The sequence below is a fragment of the Trachypithecus francoisi genome, unplaced genomic scaffold (assembly GCF_009764315.1).
Source record: "Trachypithecus francoisi isolate TF-2019V2 unplaced genomic scaffold, Tfra_2.0 Lachesis_group3, whole genome shotgun sequence".
Classification (NCBI taxonomy): Eukaryota; Metazoa; Chordata; class Mammalia; order Primates; family Cercopithecidae; genus Trachypithecus; species Trachypithecus francoisi.
The window spans coordinates 89,362,103-89,382,798 of NW_022681468.1; the positions used below are offsets into that span (position 1 = coordinate 89,362,103).

Sequence of the window (20,696 nt, forward strand, 5' to 3'; positions counted from 1 at the left end):
ATCCATGTTCATAAATCATCGTAAAAAAAAGTTTTGATTTATGCTGAGGCAATGTATTGTGTTTAAGTACTTTATAGCACAGATTAGAATTTCTGATTTTTCATTCAGGAAAGAGAAACAACTTTACTACTAATAATTTTAAAAACTGGCTTTGAAAGTCCCCAGAGACTACAAAATAGTTATATATTTTAGAGAAAATTATACGCAGAGCCTCATAAGCCAACTGGTGTTGAAGCCTTTTTTTCCCCTAGACTGTAAAGATTTTAATTTGTAATGCTCAATGTAAAACAGGAGTGAGATGTACATTACACTAGTCAGACAAGCTGGAGTGTGAAAGGTCTTAGTGAAGCACGGTGACCAAAAGATGCTTAATGTACACCTCACTTTTCCATAAGAGAAGGGCCAGGTAACAAAGAAGTTCATCACTCTTATCCGTTAGCCAGAGTGGATTCTCCACCCAGGCCAGGGCTCTTTTGAATAGGGATCATTCAATTATTATGTATTTTAAGAGTGTGCTCAAAACATGTATTAACTGAAGATGCAGCATTTCATCCATACAATGTTATGTAATTAAGGTTTTTGGTATGATAACAATTGGACATACTGATGAACACTGATAGGGTAATCCACTAAAATGGGCCCCCTTTGCACTACATCATATGAAGGCCTATGCTCATGAGGCTATCCTGGACTTTAAAATTTACCACTAACCACACGAGAGCTCACTGAAGTAAACTTACCTGAACAGAGATACTTTCCAAGTAGCTCACTTTTTTTGCATTACTATTATTGTGTGAAATACTTTTCTACCTAGCGTAACTGTTGCTCAAGAAAACAACATATATAGTAACTTCAGATTTGCTTTTCTGCAAAGTTCTGGACACAATTCAAATATACAGCATGTAGGCAAATTTTCCCCAGTTGATAACACTCCTTTATAATATCAAAAGATTAAGAATGACATCGATGAATCCAGCATAAAATTTCCACAATGAACGGCACCAGGGAAACCATTTAAGTTCCACTTCTCATCAATTAAGTTCAGGTGCTATATCCAAGGAGTATAGTTGAGACTGCCCAAAGGTTGTCTGCCCAGCCCACTGCTGTTGTTTAACACACCATAGTTAGGTAGAGAAAGAATGCTTGGATTGTAAGCATCTTTGTAAAATTTCAAACAAGGTAAAACGAATGTATTACCTTATCACAATGAGAATCCTGAATACCAAGTTAGCACATTTCATAGCTCCATTCCATGACATATGATTGTAGAGGATGAAATAGCAAAATGTAGCAAGACATTTACTGTCACTTAAATGATAGGTAGCAGTCACTTAGGCCTGAAGCACAATTGTGAAGTTTCATGCCACATTTTCACCGGCTAACTTATATACATGTAGAGGTTATGTTAAAACTTCAGTTATTCCAAAGGATGAAAGTGTTACATTTTGATACAGATCTTTAGTTCCTATTTTACTATAAGCCTTTGAAATGTTAAGGCTGAATAGACCAAGTTATGAAAAGGGACAAGAGGAAGCAAGAACAGTGCAGATACAGTGGGAACACATGGTAACTTTCTGCCTTCTCCATTCTACGTGGATGGTGTGCTTTCCAGGCAGCAGGTGGTGTGACTGTAAAAAGATCACACATTTGTCAGTAACTATGTAGGATTTTTGGCACTGTTAGAGCGTAGCATTATAAAGTCAGGGCAGCTAATAAAAATTCCATCAACCAAATTTTTGATAAGTCTGAAATTTAAAAAATATAATTTTTCTACCAAGAAAATCCTTGGTTCTCCATTCAGCCCTGCCTTTTAGAAAACTTACATCATTAAAAAACATTTTAAAAAAAGAATCACTTCACAGCAACCAGATGAACATCTGGCAGCAAAGCAACATTAAAATGCCATCCTTTGAAAGGAAGAGCAAATACGTGACTCCTTCATGAAGAGCAGTTCTTTCTGGCAGGGTGGAGGCTCACAGACTTTCTGTTTATGGACTTTTGCAGAAGTCCAAGGCTGAATTTGGACCTGCTTTTCCTGTATTTCTCAGTTGCATCTGGACAGTATGCTAAGTATACAAGAAACGAGGGTCAAAATGAAGACAATGTCGTGCATCAGGTGACTAAGTAAATGTGCACAGCTTGTACTTAGAATCATCCTGTTAAAAACTAGTAGTGGAAGTAGCTGAAGCCTGTCTTTCACATGTGACAAAAATATTTCAAAGTCAGTATAAACTTAATCATAAACCCATCAAAAAGGAACACTGAGGTCTTATTTCAATGTGTGTTTTCTCCCCCTTTCTCATTGTATGGAAACTGTTTATATTGAGAAAGAAAAAAAAAATCAGATCCTGTAAAGCTTCAAATATTCCTCAGATTCTTCTCATATAAAAAAAAACTTATCAGAAAATTAAAAAATTTCAAAATCATTTTCTGCAAACATTTTTAAAAAATAAGAAGTGTATTTTATTACAATCTACATTTTTGTTTTTAAAATCCCTCACAAAAGTCTGTTGCTACATTGCAAAACTTATAAACAAGGCTGGAACTTTCCAGAGGGTGTGTGCTCTGGGATCCTCACTGAGCCTCCATGGGAGCCTCACTTTGCCGCCAACTCAGGCACCCCACCCTGCTACTCAAGACCATTGAGGCCATGGGGTTTTCTGAAACTCCTCAAAAACTGACAAGTTTCCACTGGAGACACTGGAGAACACGCTCTCAGGGAAATAACTCTCTGGGGAAAACAAGGGAGAGGAGAGGAAGCATCATTGAAGGTATGCATGTTCAAAAGGGAATCTGGCTAGATTATCAAATCACTGTTCTCCAGGCACCTGAAACTTGCTTTAAATTAGATTTGGGGAGGCTCATCAATCTAAATGGTTTGTGTAAAAGACACACTCACATAAAAAGGAAAAACACAGAAGACAAACGGGTCCTTAATTTGGGGGAGGATATATTCCAGCTTGGGGGAAGGGTGAAGGCATTTTAGCTCTGAAGCTCAATCACGACAATTCCAGAGAGTTCTGCAGTGCCCCCGCATTGGACAGGACAGAATGGAAGAGTGTGCTGGACTGGCTGGATTCCCCAGTGTCAAGCTGGCAGCGCTCCTGAGGCTCTTGAGTGTTTATCAACTCAGCAGGTCAAAAGTCTGCAGACACTGGGTGGAGCAGCAGTAAGCCACAAAACTAACAGTTGTCCTCCTGGAAGGGGAAAAGGGGAGAAGAACACTGTGAGTTCAAGATTAAAGTCTCTGATTCTTTCTGTTGAAAACTGTCTCTTTTTTTTCTTTGTTAAAATGGAGGATTAGCCATGGTCGACAAACTGCATAACAGAAATTTAAATTTCCTTTTAAAACTGAGCACTGGAATCAGGTGAAGTATATACATATGAATGTTCATTTTAATAGCAGTGTTCAGAGGATATACTATCCCTAAAGCAGAAACAAAGAAAAAAAAAAAAAACAAAAATCTTTTCCACGTTACGTTTTGAATTCTGCTTACCAGAACCAACAGTGCAATCATAGAATTTGAAGTCCATTATAAAAATCATGTAACAGAAAATGTCACCAATTTAGCCAGAACACATATATACCACAGAGCTTAAACAACATAATTTTAAGGAATTTATCCTACAAATATATGTATACACATAGATTGCTCACAGAGGTCATTTCAGAATCTGAATAATACAGTTCAAAGGTCTTCCCACATATCAGAGGTTTGGACACCTTTGTGCAGTGAGTCACAAACCCCAGGGGGCCTCCGACCCACTCTGGACAGTTTCAGCTGTTAGATGCCTTGTTTTCCTGCCAGAAGTGCTATCCTCTGGTAGGGGAAGAACAGTCTCTTGTTTCCACAAGACCCCCTGTGCTGATTGTCTTCTATTTCCTCACCCCCAACACAGTCCGCCTTTCTCTGTGGCCCAGGAAGGGGACCTCTGTAGACTTTACCAGCAAAGCTGCCTCAACTCCAGCTTCTGGTTAGGTCAGCGGGAGGCACCAGCAGGAGGCACCAGCAGGGGGCTGAAGGACAGGAAGAGGGAAGGTTGAGTATTTCCACCCCACTCCCTCTCTACCTCTGGGACTGGAGATTCTATCAGGCAGGCTCCCTTTGCCACCTCTGGTTCTTGCCAGGCTCCAGAGCTCCCTTTGCCCTTCAGGCCCAAGGATTAAGCATGGTAAAGGCTTCCTAATGCTTCCCTGCATGCCTCATTATCCTTCTGGATGCTCTGCACCCTGCCCAAACTTCAGGCAATTGTCCTTCTTCATTGATTTCTCTTCAAAGTCTCAGCCAAATGTACATTTTGTTTTCCAGCCCTGATGAATACAGTATGTATTATGAGAAGTGGCCCAACGAAGCAGCTCATCCAAGTGACATTCTAAGGTTGGGCTGGTGAGTACATGAATGGCTTTCTTACTAGGGAGAAGTGGGACCCTGCTAATCTGTAGCATGTGGTGGCATCGCAGTTACTCAAATATCACTGGAACAGAAGGTAACAGGAGGGCAAGGCTTTGGAACAGCAAGTGGCTGTGGCACTTGATTGCTATGGCATCATGGTGATTCCAAGTTTGTGGGGTGAGATGGCTTCTTTTGACTGTGCTGAAGAGATTCCGAAAAGAAAATGATAAGCTTAGTCCTTGAGATCTCAACTCAAAGCATGGGTAGAGAATCAGAAAGTTTTTATGGTGGCCTTAAATGAATCCTTATTTTATGAATCTGTAAGGGACATGGCTGAAGCTAAATGGAGAGGTTTCAGGATCACATGCCAGATAAAGATATATTTATGCTAAGCCTCTTATGCTAAGGTAAAAGATGCTGTTGGGAAAGAGTGGGAACTTGAGACTTGATATGGGAGCCTGTAGACAGGCACAAATCTAAGAGCCTTGACTCTCTAGCTTCTCTAAACATTTCTTCATATCAGAGACAGATCTTTCCACCTTCTACGAAAACTAGCATTCCCTTGGGTAAAAATGTTTCAATGGCTTCCTCTGTGGTGGTTATCTAAAAACTTTTCAGGACCCACCACCATCAATACTCATCGCCTCTAGGGCCAAAAAGGGTAAAATCCTAGCATGATCCAGAGATCACTGCAAGGTCTACTCCTGGAGGAAATCATGTACATGCCGATGGAGTTGTAGGATCTTGTCAAACTATATTAGCAGGAACCTGGAGGGCACACATGGAAATGGATTCTAAGTACATGAGCCAGCAAGAATGAATGTAAGATTAGATCAGGCCAACAGAGGTGCTTCACCTATAACTCAGATTATGATACATTAAGCACCTGGGAATGGTTAACAGAAGCCTTGACTCATTGGAGGCCAACAGCCGATGAGACAGCTGTGCTAGACTCCCCTTGCAGATTCTAGAGGGAGGATAAATGGAAATGCAGAGAGGACCCATGGTGGCGGACCCTGCTCAGCCACCTCCTGAAAATCTCCAGGAGGGCCAAGAAGTCTTTTCTTCCCTAAGGCTAAATATATTTGCAAGGGGGAATACAAACTGGAAGTAGCAAGCACCCTTGATGCCTCAATAGATACATGATTATCAGAGGTGAGAGAGAAATCCTGCAAGAGTTCACTTGCCTGCTACATCAGTGCAGTTTCAAATGGAAAAGAAGAGTTGTATCCAGAACTGCTCACTACAGAGAAACAGATACACACCTGGTGGATCCCTCTGGATTTTGGGAGAAAATATATTTCAGTGGGAACTTCTGGTTCCACCAAGATGGGGTAGGCCCCATTCTTCCCAGGTCTTCTCCACTACACCTGAAACACTCTGAACAACATACAACAAATAAGCACAGGCAAGCTCTGAAAGGGAGAATGAAGGCAGACAGCTCAGGGACAGTGGGACGTGAGGAACAACGCAGTGCTGGCGAGTTCCCTGGGTACCTTATTGCTCTCTATATCTTAAATAGAATGCTGTAGAAACCTCCAATCCAGAACCAGTAACATGCCCAGATGAAATTGGCTCCAAGTAAAGCCCATACCCCCAAGCCAAAGGCCAGGGATAGGAAAATCTACAGAGACAGAAAGTAGATAAGCAGTTGCCTAGGGCTAGATATGATGGGGATAGAGGGACAGGGGCAAGAGCTAAATGTTCAGGGTTTCCCTTAGGGTGAGAAAATGTTCTGAAATGGATTAGGGTGAGGGTTGCAGATATCACTGAATGTACCAAGAAACACTGAATTTGTATACTTTAAATGGATGAAACTATATGATACGTGAATTATCTCAATAAAGCTGTTAAGAAATAATAGAGATGAAAGGAGAAATAGATAAATCCATAAATAGAATCGGGGACTTCAATACCTTACTCTCAGCAACTGATAGAATTACTAGATAGAAAATTAGTACAAGTACAGAAAAACTGAACAACACAATAAAAAAAAAATCTGACATATACAGAACACTATCCAACAGTGGCAGAATATACGTTGTTTTTCTCAAATGCCCATGGACCATATACCAAGTCACAGCTGAAATCTGCCCACCTGGACAGAGCTGCTAGAGCCATAAACTGGTAGGAACACTTAAATGAGAATGTTTACAAAATGTGGGCAAAAAACCACACCTTAAAAAATTTAAAAGATATCATACAAATTATGTTCTCAAACTATAAGGGAATTAAACTAGAAATAATAAAAGATAGCTGGAAAATTCCTAAATATTTGGAAATTAAACAACTTAATTCTAAATATTTAGGTGAAAGAAGAAATCTGAAAAGAAATAAAACAAATTTTCAACTAAATGAAAATGAAATACAAGTCATCAAAAAGTAATAGGATGCAGCCAAAGCAGTACTTAAAGGGAAACTTATAGTACTAAACACACATGTTAGAAAAGAAAGGTCTAAAATTAATAACTCATATTTCTACCAGGAAACTACAGAATGAAGAACAATTTAAGTTTAAAGCAAGGAAAAAAATCATAGAGTATGTTCTTTGACTATAATAGAATCAAACTAGAAACCAATAACAAAAAGACAAGAGGAAAATCTTCAAACATATAGAAATTAAACACCACAGTTCTTTGACCCATGGATCAAATGACCACACTTTCACAGGTCAAAAGGAAATATCAAAGGAATTTAAAACATACACAAACTGAACGAAGATGAAAATACGATTCAAAAATCAAAGATTTTGGTACATAGGTAGAAGACAGCAGTGCTGAGGGAAATTTATAGCACTAAATGCTTACATTACAAAGAAGCTTAGATTATTGATTTGAGACTTTTCCTCTTTTCTAATGTAAGTACTTAGTGCTATAAATGTCCTCTTTTAGCTTTTAAAAACCTAAAAAAAGAAAAAAATAAGCCCAAAGCAACCAGAATAATACCAAATAATGAGGAGAAACCAATGAAATCAACCACTAGGATTATGAATAACAATAAAACTGATAAATCTTGAGCAGGACTGACAAAGATAAAAAGAGAGAACACACAAATTAATATTAGAAATGAAGCAGATGATATCACCACAGATCCTACAGCCATTAAAAAGATGTATAGGAATACCAGGGACAACTGTACACTAATAAATCTGACATCTTACAAGAAACAGTCTAGTGTCTAGAAAACTACAAACTACCAAAACTCAACTGTGATGAAATAGACAACCTGAATAGTCCTACAACCATTAAATAAATTGAATTTATCATTTAAAAAAGAAAACAAATTTCCCTGCCCAGATGGTTTCACTGAAGAATTCTAACAAAGAGTAAAAAAATAAATTTTTGAAAAGTTTTACACAATTTCCTCAGGAAAAAAACAGAAAAAGAGGAACACTTCCTAACTCATTTAATGAGGCCAGTATTATCCTGACTCCAGAACCAGACAAGGATAATACAAAAACAGAAAATTACAGACCAACATCTTTCATGAACAAAGATTTTAAAATCTTCAACAAAGTATTAACAAATTAAAGAAATGTACAAAAAGAATTACACATCATGATCAAGTGGGAGTTATTCCAGGCATGTGAGGCTAGTTCAATATTTGATAATCAATATCACCTGCCATATCAACAGGCAAAAGAAAAACCATATGATTGTATCAATGGACTCAGAAGAAGCATTTAACGAAATAGAACACTTTTTCATGATTAAAACTCTCAGCACACTACATAGAGAGGAAATCTTCCTTAATTTAATAAAGAGAACATACCAAAAACCCATACTTATCAGTAGGGTTAACACATTATACTTAACAGATTATATTATACTTAACACATTATATATATTATTATAGTTAACACATTATACTTAACAGTGAAAGGCAGAGTGTTTTCCCTTTAAGATTGGGAACAAAGCAGCTGGGCGCGGTGGCTCACGCCTGTAATCCCAGCACTTTGGGAGGCTGAGGCAGGCAGATCACGAGGTCAGGTGATCGAGACCATCCTGGCTAACACGGTGAAACCCCGTCTCTACTAAAACTACAAAAAAATTTAGCCGAGTTGGTGGCAGGCACCTGTGGTCCCAGCTACTTGGGAGGCTGAGGCAGGAGAATGGTGTGAACCCAGGAGGCAGAGCTTGCAGTGAGCTGAGATCACACCACTGCACTCCAGCCTGGGTGACAGAGTGAGACTCTGTCTCCAAAAAAAAAAAAAAAAAAAAAAAAAGATTGGGAACAAGACAACAAGGCAAGGATGTCTATTTTCACAACCTTAGTCAGCACAGCACTTGAAGTTCTAACTGCTGCAATAAGGCAAGAAAAAGAAATAAAGGCATACAGATTGGAAGGGAAGAAATAAAACTACTCCTTAGCAGACAGCATGACATGATTTTCTATGCAGAAAATCCCAAGGCATCTACAAAAAATACTCCTAGAACTAAAATGCCAGTTCGGCAAGCCTGCCACATATACAATCGAAATATGAAAATGAATAACATTCCCATATGCTAACAATGAACATATGGAAATTGAAATTTTAAAACACAGTATCATGGATAAGCACACAAAAAAGTGAAATATTTTGATATAAACTTAGGAAAACATTTAATAGTATGTATGCTGAAAATTATAAGATGCTGATGAAAGACCTAAATAAATGGAAAAACACATCATGTTCATGCATTAGAAGACTCAACATAGTATATATGTCAACTGTTTCCAAATTAATCTATAAAATTAAAGCAATTCTTATGAAAATCTCAACAAGGCTTTTTGGAGACAAAGGTAAATTTATTCTAAAATTCAGTGGAAAAGTGTAGAGCCCAGAATAGCTAAAACAATCCTGAAAGGGAAAAGTGAAGTGGAAGTATCACTCAACCTGATATTAAGGCCTACCATAATCTAACTATAGTAATTAAGACAGTTTGCTATTGACTAAGAGATAGACATAGATCAAGTGAATGGAATAGAGAATTATAATTATATTAACATGTAATTATATAGGCTTCACGACCTTGGGGGAGGTAAAGATTTCTTAGAACACAAAAAGCATTACTATAAAGTTGAAATGGATTAATTTAACTTCATCAAAACAGAAGACTTGTTTTCAAATGACATCTTTAGGAAAGCAAAAAGGCAAGCATCACTTTTGAATTTTTTTTCTTAACTCAAGAAATTATGTAAATTTTGAGTTATTAGATACTTTTGCATTACCTCTAATTTAAAAAAATTAAAGTTGGTTGGGTAATGGTTAATGAGTACAAAAAATAATTGAGAAAGAATGAATAAGACCTACTATTTGATAGCACAACAGGGTGACTACAGTCAGTAATTCAATTGTGCATTTTGTTTTTTTTTTTTTTTTTTTTTGTTGTTGTTGTTGTTTTTTTTTTTGAGACGGAGTCTCGCTCTGCCGCCCAGGCTGGAGTGCTGTGGCCAGATCTCAGCTCACTGCAAGCTCCGCCTCCCGGGTTCACGCCATTCTCCTGCCTCAGCCTCCCGAGTAGCTAGGACTACAGGCGCCCGCCACCTCGCCCGGCTAATTTTTTGTGTGTTTTTTAGTAGAGACGGGGTTTCACCGTGTTAGCCAGGATGGTCTCGATCTCCTGACCTCGTGATCCGCCCGTCTCGGCCTCCCAAAGTGCTGGGATTACAGGCTTGAGCCACCGCGCCCGGCCCAATTGTGCATTTTAAAGTAACTAAAATTGTATAATTGCATTGTTAGTAATACAAAGAATAAATGCTTGAGGGAATGTGATTTTCATGATGTGAATATTATGTATTGCATGACTGTATCAAACATCTCATGTACCCCATAAATAAATATATCTACTATGTACCGACAAAAATTAGAAATGAAAAAAATTTTTAAATAATTTTTTTAAATGAAGTTGGTTAGAAACCTAGTTCCAATAATTTTTATACTATACCAGGATGTATACATTTGAATAAATCAAATTGAAAAGAACCACAGACACAAAAAGTGTATTTTGGGGATTAGTTGATGAAACTTAACACAGGGATCAAAAGATAATTATGTTAAATGCAAATCATTCATACTAGGGATACATTTCATACCACAGCCATTTAGTTTTTAAAAATAAAGCTCCTCATATGGGTTAGCTGCATACCCACCCAAATATCATCTTGAACTGTAATTCCCATAATCCCCATGTGTCGTGGGAAGGACCCAGTGGGAGGTAATTAAATCATGGGGCGGGGCGGTTACCCCCATGCTCCTGTTTGCATGACAGTGAGTGAGTTTTCATGAGATCTGATGGTTTTATAAGTGTCCTTTCCCTCTTTGCTCAGCAATTCTCTCTCCTGCTGCCACGTGAGGAAGGCCATATTTGCTTCCCCTTGAGCCATGATTGTAAGTTTCCTGAGGCCTCCTCAGCCATGTGGAAGTGTGAGTCAATTAAACCTCTTTCCTTTATAAATTACCCAGTCTTGGGTATTTCTTCACAGCAGCATGAGAACGGACTAAAACAGCTCCCAAGCAAAACCATTCAATTCCATGAAGATACGGGATTTACACTCATTAAAGGATAATGTCCTTTGGATCATCATTAACTCCTTATGAAGCTCATGGGGGTGGAGTGAGTAACCTGGTGGTGTCATATTTGTGCAACAAATAAATCCCAAGGCTGTGTACTTATTTGCTTTTAGGAGACTCATCTAATAACATATTGTATCTGTTTGTTGTGTTAATAATCTGAGTTATTACAAGTACACCAACAAATCTGCTGCCTTAAGAATGGATTCATGTTGGTTAAGTCCTTTAAAATCCACAACTGTGGCACCAGAGACATCAGAGGTCTGGGGAAACACTGAGCTGAGCAATAAGCTCTACAGTTAAGAAAAAGATGCTGATAAATTCTACGAAGAACATCAGACATGACATTTGTTGCTTTAGAATCTCTGAGCATATTTACAGGCAAGGCAGAAGAAAGAGCATTTCAGCTTGGTTTTAAAATACAGAAATACCACTATTCCTTAAAAGAACGAATCACAATGCTGTTGGCACATATTGGAGCCCACAAAAATCATAAGAAATGTGGGATTTCTTCTGCAAATATGTTTCCTGATTAAAAACATAAAGCATATATTTGAGTCATACAGAAAGTCAAGCCAAAAGAAAAAAAATATTTATAAGACAAAGTTAAAATCCTGAGCTTGTGTACATATTAACTTACTCAAGAATCATCTAATAACATATTGTATCTGCTTGTTGCATTTATGTTCATAGTGACTGTCTCTCATGGGAAGATTCTGTGTGCAGAAACAGAAACAGAAATGTCAAGCAGACTTCTTTCTTGATTGTGTCCTTGCCCTAGACATTAGGAATGAGATATGTATGAGAAAAGAATCAGGTGGTGGGGTCAAAGCAGAATTTTCAGTACCTACTGCAGAGCATGGCCCATGACAGATGGTCAACAAATAATTTTTGAATGTTACAAGGAGGAAGAAACAGTTAAGAACAATTTACTTAAATTTTTGAAGACTATTTCACTTGTGGGAAATTTCATAAGTCACCTTAAGAGGGTGCCAATGAATAGGCTTCTGCCAAAAGGAAAAAAAAAATTCCCAAAATGAGTGTGCAAATAATGTTGGTATGACTGATATTACTTGGCTTCAAAGAAGCAATAGCCACAAAAAGCAAGGGTAAGGAAATGTGAAACATTTCATAAGTGATGAAACCAGATAAGAATTATGTAAAAGAGCTTATTTTAAAAATAAACTACTAGTGAGTGGGAGAAGGGAGTATTAGGTCTTCTGAAAGACAAAGGGAAACTGTAAGACCAAGTCAGTTTTGCAGGCCTTCTAACAAACAGGTCTCCATCTTAAGGCACAGCAATCACTCAGACATGTGGCACTCTCATAGAATTACTCTGGCCCAGACGACCAAGAATTCCTGAAAGAACCAAGCTATGCAAATCTGAGCTTGAAAGTGGCCTGACTGAAGCCCATGGCGTCCTCACCTACCACAGCGCCCGGCTGGCAGTAGGTGCTCGAACTGTGTTTGCTGACTGACTGGATAAATTAATAAACAAGAGGATGAGTCTTTTGAGTTACTTGAAAGTAATTTGAAAATTTTTTTACAAGAAGCCATTGGCATACTAATGTTTTGTTTTTGTTTTTGAGACAGACTCTTGCTCTGTCACCCAGGCTGGAGTGCAGTGGCACGATCTCAGCTCACTGCAACCTCTGCCTCCCGGGTTCAAGCAATTCTCCTGCCTCAGCCTCCCAGTAGCTGGGATTACAGGTGCCTGGCATACTAATATTTTAATAATTAAAACTATTTTTAACTTCTAAAGTAATACCAGTTTGTTACAAAAATTTAACACTACTTAAAGGAAACCACTGTTACTTTGGTGTATGAGTCCTTCCCAAGACTTTTTCTATATATATACAATTATTTCAATATATGTGTATGTGCATGTATTTACTATATATGTGCACATAGATATACACATATATTCACACCTATAATTGCTTGACAAAGACTGGATCACACTATGCAATCTTTTATGCAACTTGCTTAAAAACATTTTTAATTGAACAAAAAAAACTGCCATAACAATCTTTCCTTTTCTTTTTTAATGTGTACACAGTTTTAGAGAAAGGGCTTTTTCAGTACCTCTAGAAAGAATTTTTTTCAAATATTGTTTTGTAGATTTGTAAAATTATATCCCAAGTATATAGAGTTGAAAATGAAAGTTCCCCTTACACCTGACTACCTCATAACTCCACATTCCCCCCCTTCCCAAGATACTCATAGTAAAGAGTTAGAACTCCATCCTTCTGGACTTTTTAGTGCAAACACCCAAACCGTACACACACACACGTGTGTGGGTACATACATACACATAAACATGTATTTCAAAAGTATCTTGTTCAGAATGTTAGAGAATATTTAATTTTGTATTTATGAGTTTATTTATGAGTTGAAAGTATATTTAAACTCATTATTTACAAGTTTATGTATTTCAAGATTTCTCTATGCTAATATGCTGGTCCACTTAGTAGCTAACTGAACAACACAGTGGCTAAAACACAAATTTGGAGTCAGACTGCTGGGGTTCAAATCCCAGCTCTGCTATGACACCTTGGCCCAGTTTGTAATCTTCCTGTACCTGTTTCCCCTGTAAAAGGGATATCACAGGTTGGACCACATGGAAATGCATATGACTTGTATGATTCAACCTAACGACAGTAAATATCTTACAGTACTAAGAAAAGTAATATAGCTCTAGCTCAACTTCCAAACTAGATCTCTTTATCCCTAGGACTATTGGTTCTTCCATTGCACCCATGGCTTATTACACAAAAGCAGAGACAACACAGCAATAGAGCCTGAATGCACTCTGTACTACCTGTTTTGGCTAAAGCTTAACCAGCAATATGGGAAGAACCATTGTGATACTGGCCTATCTACAGTTCCCTGTCGCAAAATACCCTGGTGATTAAAGTAAGACCTTTTGATTAACTGTGGTAGTTAATTTTATGTGTCAACTTGGTTAGGCTATGGAGCCCATTTGTTTGGTCAAATACTAGTCTAGCTGTTGCTGTAAAGGTATTTTTTAAAGATATGATTAACACTTAAATCAGTACACTCTGAGTTGAGCAGATTACCCTCCATAGTGTGGGTGGGCCTTATCCAATTAGTTGAAGGCCTTAAGAGCAAAAAAGTAGAAGGTATTCTCCTTAAGACTGCAATAAAGAATCCCTGGCTAAGTTTCCAGCCTGGTGCCCTGCAGATTTCAGACTCAACATTGCAACTTCAACTCTTACCTCAATGTCCAGACTGCCAGTCTGCCCCAAAGTTCTGAACTTGCCAGCCTTTGCAATTGTGTGAGCCAATTTCTTAAAATCAGTCATTCTCTCTCTTTCAATGTGAGAGATTTTGCTATCAGGAAGTGGAATGCTGCTGTGACAAGTACCTAAAAATGTAGAAGTGGCTTTGACATGGGGTAATGAATAGAGGCTGGAAGAGTTTTTAGGTGTGTGATAGAAAAGAGATTATTGGGAGAAATAAAGAAGAATCTGGTGAGGGCTCACAAAAGAAAGGAAGGCGCTGTAGAGAAAGTTTCTATTGTCTTAGAAAATACATTGTCAGGAACAGAATGTTGCTAGAAATACAAATGTTAAAGATGCTTCTGGTGAGGTCTCAGACTGCAAATGAGAAATGTATTACTGGAAACTGGAAGAAAGGTGATCCTTGTTATAAAGTAGCAAAGGACTTGAGTGAACTGTGTTCTGTCGGATGGAAAGCAGAATTTGTAAAGGATAATTTGGATATTTGGCTGAGGAGATTTCTAAGCAAAGTGTTGAAGACACTGCTTGGTTTCTTCTTGCTGCTTATAGATGTGAGTAAAATACAAGAGGAGAGAGATAAATTGAGAGCACATTATTATTAAGCACAAGGAACCAGAACCTGAAGATTTAGAAAATTCTCAAAGTCTATTCATATTGTAAAACATGAAAGAGAACATCAACAGTGTGACTGGACAATGGTTTGCAAACAGATTAGGTATGTGACTTGTGGATCATCAACTATTTCAGCAAAAATACTGCTAGCTTGTATGAACAGGACAGAGATGGGATGAGATGAAGAAATGCTGTCAGACTTCTGGTATTGTAGGCAGGATGGCCAAAAGAACTACCTACATGCAAACCTATGTTATCCTTAAAGAGAAGAAAGAGTCCAAGGGTAGGGCAATCTTCTCAATTCCAGGGGCAGGGCAACCTCTTTGGTTCATCCAGGACTAAGGGAGTATGACTGTCACCCCACTGGGCCCAGAGAACAAAACATGGAACCAAAGAGGATTATTCTTAAGCCTTAAAATCTAATGGAATTTCACCTTCTAGATTTTAGACTTGAGACCTGTGACCCTTTTTTTCCCTTCTAACATTCTCCCTTGTGGAATAGGAATGTCTATTGTATTCCTGTCCCACCATTACATGCTAGAAGCAGATAAATTGTCATCTGGTTTCATAGGTTCATAGCTGGAGAGGAGTTTTGCCCCAGGATGAATTATATCCTGACTCATACCTGATTTAGATATTTAAGATGAGATTTTGAACTTAAGGGTTGATGCTGAAATAGATTTAGGACTTTCTGGGAATGGGATGGGGTGAATTTATTCTGCATGTGAGGATATGAATTTTGGAGGATGTGGTATTGTGAAATATATATTTAGTCTTAGACCCTGTTTCCTGACATATGGCTCCTTAAACTCTGGAATCTCCTAAGTGATTAGAGTGTCATTCATATGCTAATGAGACAACTGGTGGCTGGGGAATCCCTAGATAGCTTCAGGATATGTGCTGGTCACTGGAAAGACCAAGACATAATTAGAGGGTTAGGACTTTTAGCCCCATCCCTGACCTTTGGGGAGGGGAGGAGGGCTGAAAGTTGTGCCAACCATCAATAATCAATGGTTTAATTAATCATGCCTATGTAATGAAGCCTCCATAAAAGCCCAAAGGACTGGGTTTGGAGAAGTCTGGCATAGCTGGAAGATGGCATGCCCAGAGAAGGCATGGAAGCTCCATATTTATTCCCACATGCCTTGCCTTATATGTCTCTTCTATCTGGCTGTTCACCTGTATCTTTTATAATAAATCAGTAAACTCAAATGCTATGGTTTAAATGTCCCCTCCAAAGATTATGTTGACATTTAATTGCCAATATGACAATATTGGAAGGTCTTTGACAATACTGGAGGCCTTTAAGAGGTGATTAGGCCATGAGAGCTCTGCCCTCATGAGTGCCGTTATCACAGGAGTGGGTTAGTTATCATGGGAGAGGGTTCCTGATGAAAAGGATGAGTTTGGTCTGATTTTTTTTTTTTTTGAGGCGGAGTCTCACTCTGTCACCCAGGCTGGAGTGCAGTGGCCGGATCTCAGCTCACTGCAAGCTCCGCCTCCTGGGTTTACGCCATTCTCCTGCCTCAGCCTCCCAAGTAGCTGGGACTACAGGCGCCCACCACCTCGCCCGGCTAGTTTTCTGTATTTTTTTTAGTAGAGACGGGGTTTCACCGTGTTAGCCAGGATGGTCTCGATCTCCTGACCTCGTGATCCGCCCGTCTCGGCCTCCCAAAGTGCTGGGATTACAGGCTTGAGCCACCGCACCCAGCCGATTTTGTCTCTTGTGCCTGCTGCCTTTCTGACATGTTATGATGCAGCAAGACAGCCCTCACCAGACATGGCCACTCCATCTTGGACTTCCCAGGCTCCAAAGCATGAGCCAAATAAACCTCTTCTCTTTATATATTACTTGATCTCAAGTACTCTGTGATAGCAAGTTTTCATTTTCAAAACTTATTGTTCATTTATTAAAATGGAGAACTTTTTCCATGAGCTCTGTGAGCCACTCTAACAAATTAACTGAACATGAGAAGGAGGTATTGGGAGCCCTGATTTTACAGCTGGTTGGTCAGAAGTACAGGTGACAATCTACAACTTGCAACTAGCATCTTAAGTGGAGGCAGTCTTGTGGGACTGAGCCCTTAACCTGTGGGATCTAATGCTATCTCCAGTAAGATAGTGTCCAGAAACTGATGGACTTACAGGACACCTAGCTAGTATCTACTGGAGAACTGGCTGGTTGCTGGTGGGGAGAACTTCCCACAAATTTTGGTGACAAGAGGTGAAGCATTCTGTATTATATTCAGTATTGAGAGACTATGTAAGAGCAGGAGAAAACATCTTTTTTTTCTTATCTCAGTGGGGAAAGAGCGCTGGCTGTTACGGGTTGAATTGTATAGCCCCCAAAATTCCTGTGTTTTAGTCCTAACCCCTAGTACCTCATCATGTGACTACTATGGATTGGACTGTTTCCTTCCTAAATTCATATGTTGAAGCCCAAACCCCCAATGTGAGGGCATTTGGAGAGGATGTCTTTGGGAGATAATTGGTTTAAATGAGGTCATGAGGTGGGATCCTCATGATAGGATTTGTGCCCTTATAAGAAGAGACATTCTCTGCCATGTAAGGAGACGATGAGAAGCTGGTTGCCTGCAAGCTAGGAAGAGAGCCCTCACTAGAACCCAACCATGCTGATCCCTTGATTTCAGACTTCTTTTGTCCAGAACTATGGGAAAATAATTTCTGCTGTTTAAGCCACCCTGTCATTTTGTTATGGCAGCCTGTGCTGACTAATATAGAGACCTTATTTGGGAACAATATCCTTGCACATATAATAGATGAGGTCATTAGGGTAGGCCCTAATCCAATATGAATGGTGTCCTTATAAAAAGAGAAAACTTGCACACAGAGACAGACATTCATAAAGGGAAAATGATGTGAAGAGACGAAGGGAGAAGATTGTCATCTACAAGTGATGGGGGCCTGGAACAGATCCCTCCTCACAGCCTCAGAAGGAACCAACCCTGCTGACACCTTGATTCTTGGACTTCCAGCCTCCAAAACTGAGATAAAATAAATTTCTGTTGTTTAAGCCACCCAGTTTGTAGCACTTTGTTGCAGCATCCCTGGCAAACTAATCCAATGCCCCTGAAAAACTTTGGGTAGCCTGGTTTCCTACTGGGAAATACAGAACTTGTGAAATCCATACATGCTTGGGAAAAGAGAAATATGTTATTTTACTAAGAAATAATCTTCTGTGTCAAAGTTCTCCATTTTAATAAATGAACAATAAGTTTTGAAAATGAAAATTTGCTATGCCTACAGGATCAAAAGTCATGAATTTGCTAGCTATTCTTCTTTGCTATATATATTTGAAAGTTTGGGTATTTATTGTTTATGCAAAATATTGTCATTTCTTTTTACTTCACTCTGTATTAAATTTAGGTTGAAACTAACACTTCCACTGAATTTGGTATTTTAGAAGAATATTCAATATGTTCCTTTTTGAAATAATGCCAGATGTTCACATTAATTTAGATATTGGCTGATGTAATAATGTATTTTATGACAAGCAATGCAAACAACTGAATATATTAGAAAACTTAGATCTTTTAGAGTTTATGATGTTAAAAAATGTTTTCAGCAAAAAGCTACTGGAGATTCAAGTATTTGGTCTTCAATTACAAAAGAAAGTACTTTTAAGACTATGGTAGAAACTGAAGCCTATGCTTTTAATACAATCTCCATGGCAACATGGGAAGGAGCACAGCCTGGTGGGCTGAATGAAAGCCACAAACTCTCAATTTCAGACCCTACCATTAACTTCCCACAGAAAGCCATGTTTGTATCTTGGCATTACATCTCTGCTATAAACAGAGGCACTCTGGCTTTATGCAAGAAAAGGACATTGCCTTAGTTCTATGTACTTGATATACTCATTTTATGAAATTAATATCATATTTATGTCCTGAAACAATAGATTAGTCACACTATATTTCTAAGTTGTAGCAGGGAAATTAAATAGTAAATGGAAAATGCAAGTACTGCCTAAATTCCCCAAATTTTATATAAAGATAACATAAAAGTTATTTCATTTGAAGGATCTACTTTATTTTCATAAACGAATTGCCATGATTTAACAAGTTTAATTTTAAAAACAGGTATTCAGAATTTGATTGGCTACTGAGCATCCTGACCCTATCATTTTGTTTACATTTTCATATTTTCAGTAAGGAAATGTCTTCTATAGGAAATTGCATAATAACAATGCATAAGGGTTTGAACTATAGTTTAATGAATTAGTTAAGATTTTCCTGTGATGATATCTTCCTAATATAAAGATCATTTGCTAAAAACACAGCAAAAATAAGAAATAAAAGTCTCTGAACTACAAAAATCGATAATAATAGTTAACATTTGCTTTTTATTACTTGCCAGACACCATCCTGGGCTCTTCACAGGGATGATCACATTTAATTCTCACAATGACCTTATTAAATAGATATTATTATTATTATTCCCATTCTATTGATGAAAAGACTAAGCTCAGGGATGGTCAGTAAATTGCCTGAGGTGGCCTGTGGAGCTGGAATCAGGGCCTGTGCACTTCACCACTATAAGCTTCTCATAAACGTGTCTATTTTATTTGTTAATTTTATTCATGTAGTAATACACTTAGAACCCGATTCAATTATTTTTATTCTAATTTAAATGCAATTCCACCAAATCTGGTTATCTGATCACCTTAGAAGTAGCAAACTAGAAAGATTTGGAGCAGGGCTCCTGCAAGCATGAAACATTAAAATTACAGAAGATTGAAACAGGAAATGAAATATAGCAAAACAGGATTATCCAGCGCAAGAAAAAGATAAACACGGTTTTGGGATGGAGTGGGTAGAGCTATGGAAATGGGAACTACCATTTGTTGAATACCTCTTAAGTGCCAGGTGTGTGCCTTTCTCATCTGCCAAGCCTCACATGGCTCTGCCACGCAGGCTGTTGTATCCCCATTTTGAGAAGTCCCACAGCCTGCCCACATTCTCACAACAGAAGAGCCAAGCTTGTTGGGTGCAAAGTCCATGCTCTGAACACTGCCCTATATTGCCTATCTTGCATGGATTAAGAAACGAAGGAGGGAAAGAAAATCTTGGAAAGGTTTCTATTAACATGATTACAAGCAAAATGCTTTTTGGCATTGAAAGAGGGATAATGGCTTCAGTTATGTGGAAAATTTACTCACATGAAATATATTTGATGGTGATAAATGAGGTACTATAGTACTTTTTTTTAACTTAAACTCAAAGTTAGAAAAAGTGTAAATTTAGTTTCCTAAATTTAGGAAGCCCATAAACTAAGGTTGTAGAAATGGGGAATTTTTCATTTGATGGCCTATCTTTAACTGCTATTTTTTTTTTTTTTTTGAGATGGAGTCTCACTCTGTCACCCAGGCTGGAGTGCAGTGGTGCGATCTCAGCTCACTGCAAGCTCCGCCTCCCGAGTTCATGCCATTCTCCTGTCTCAGCCTCCCGAGTAGCTGGGACTACAGGTGCCCGTTACCATGCCTGGCTATTTTTTATATTTTTAGTAGAGACAGAGTTTCACCATATTAGCCAGGATGGTCTCCATCTCTTGACCTTGTGACCTGCCCGCCTCGGCCTCCCAAAGTGCTGGGATTACAGGCGTGAGCCACCACGCCCGACCCACTATTCTTTTTTGAAAGTAGCACTACCGGGCATGAGAATGCCACTTGGAAGGGTTAGAAATTCAAAACAGAAATGTGTGTGTGTGCGCATGCACACTCTCACACACACACACAGACACAGACACAGACACAGAACTCAATCACACATTTTCAGTTAGCAACACCAACTAAGTAAAAGAGCTGGGCGCATCCTGTTATACAACACATTTTTTTTCTTGCATCCCTTATTG

At 38.6% G+C, this 20,696-nt stretch overlaps 1 protein-coding gene across 6 annotated transcripts in view; it reads right to left on the reverse strand.

Moving 5' to 3' along the window:
- Window positions 1-2,917: 2,917 nt before the first annotated feature.
- Window positions 2,918-20,696, reverse strand: part of LRRC28 (leucine rich repeat containing 28) — a 145,238-nt gene continuing 127,459 nt past the window's right edge. For 5 of the 6 annotated variants that reach the window (XM_033188863.1, XM_033188862.1, XM_033188860.1 and 2 more), the window contains one exon: window positions 2,918-3,197. In XM_033188863.1, coding sequence (XP_033044754.1) covers window positions 3,125-3,197 — 73 coding nt within the window. In that variant the 3' untranslated portion in view covers window positions 2,918-3,124. Of the gene's footprint in view, window positions 3,198-5,659; window positions 5,775-20,696 lie in introns of all 6 variants that reach the window. The other variant, XR_004431780.1, reaches the window with a different exon arrangement.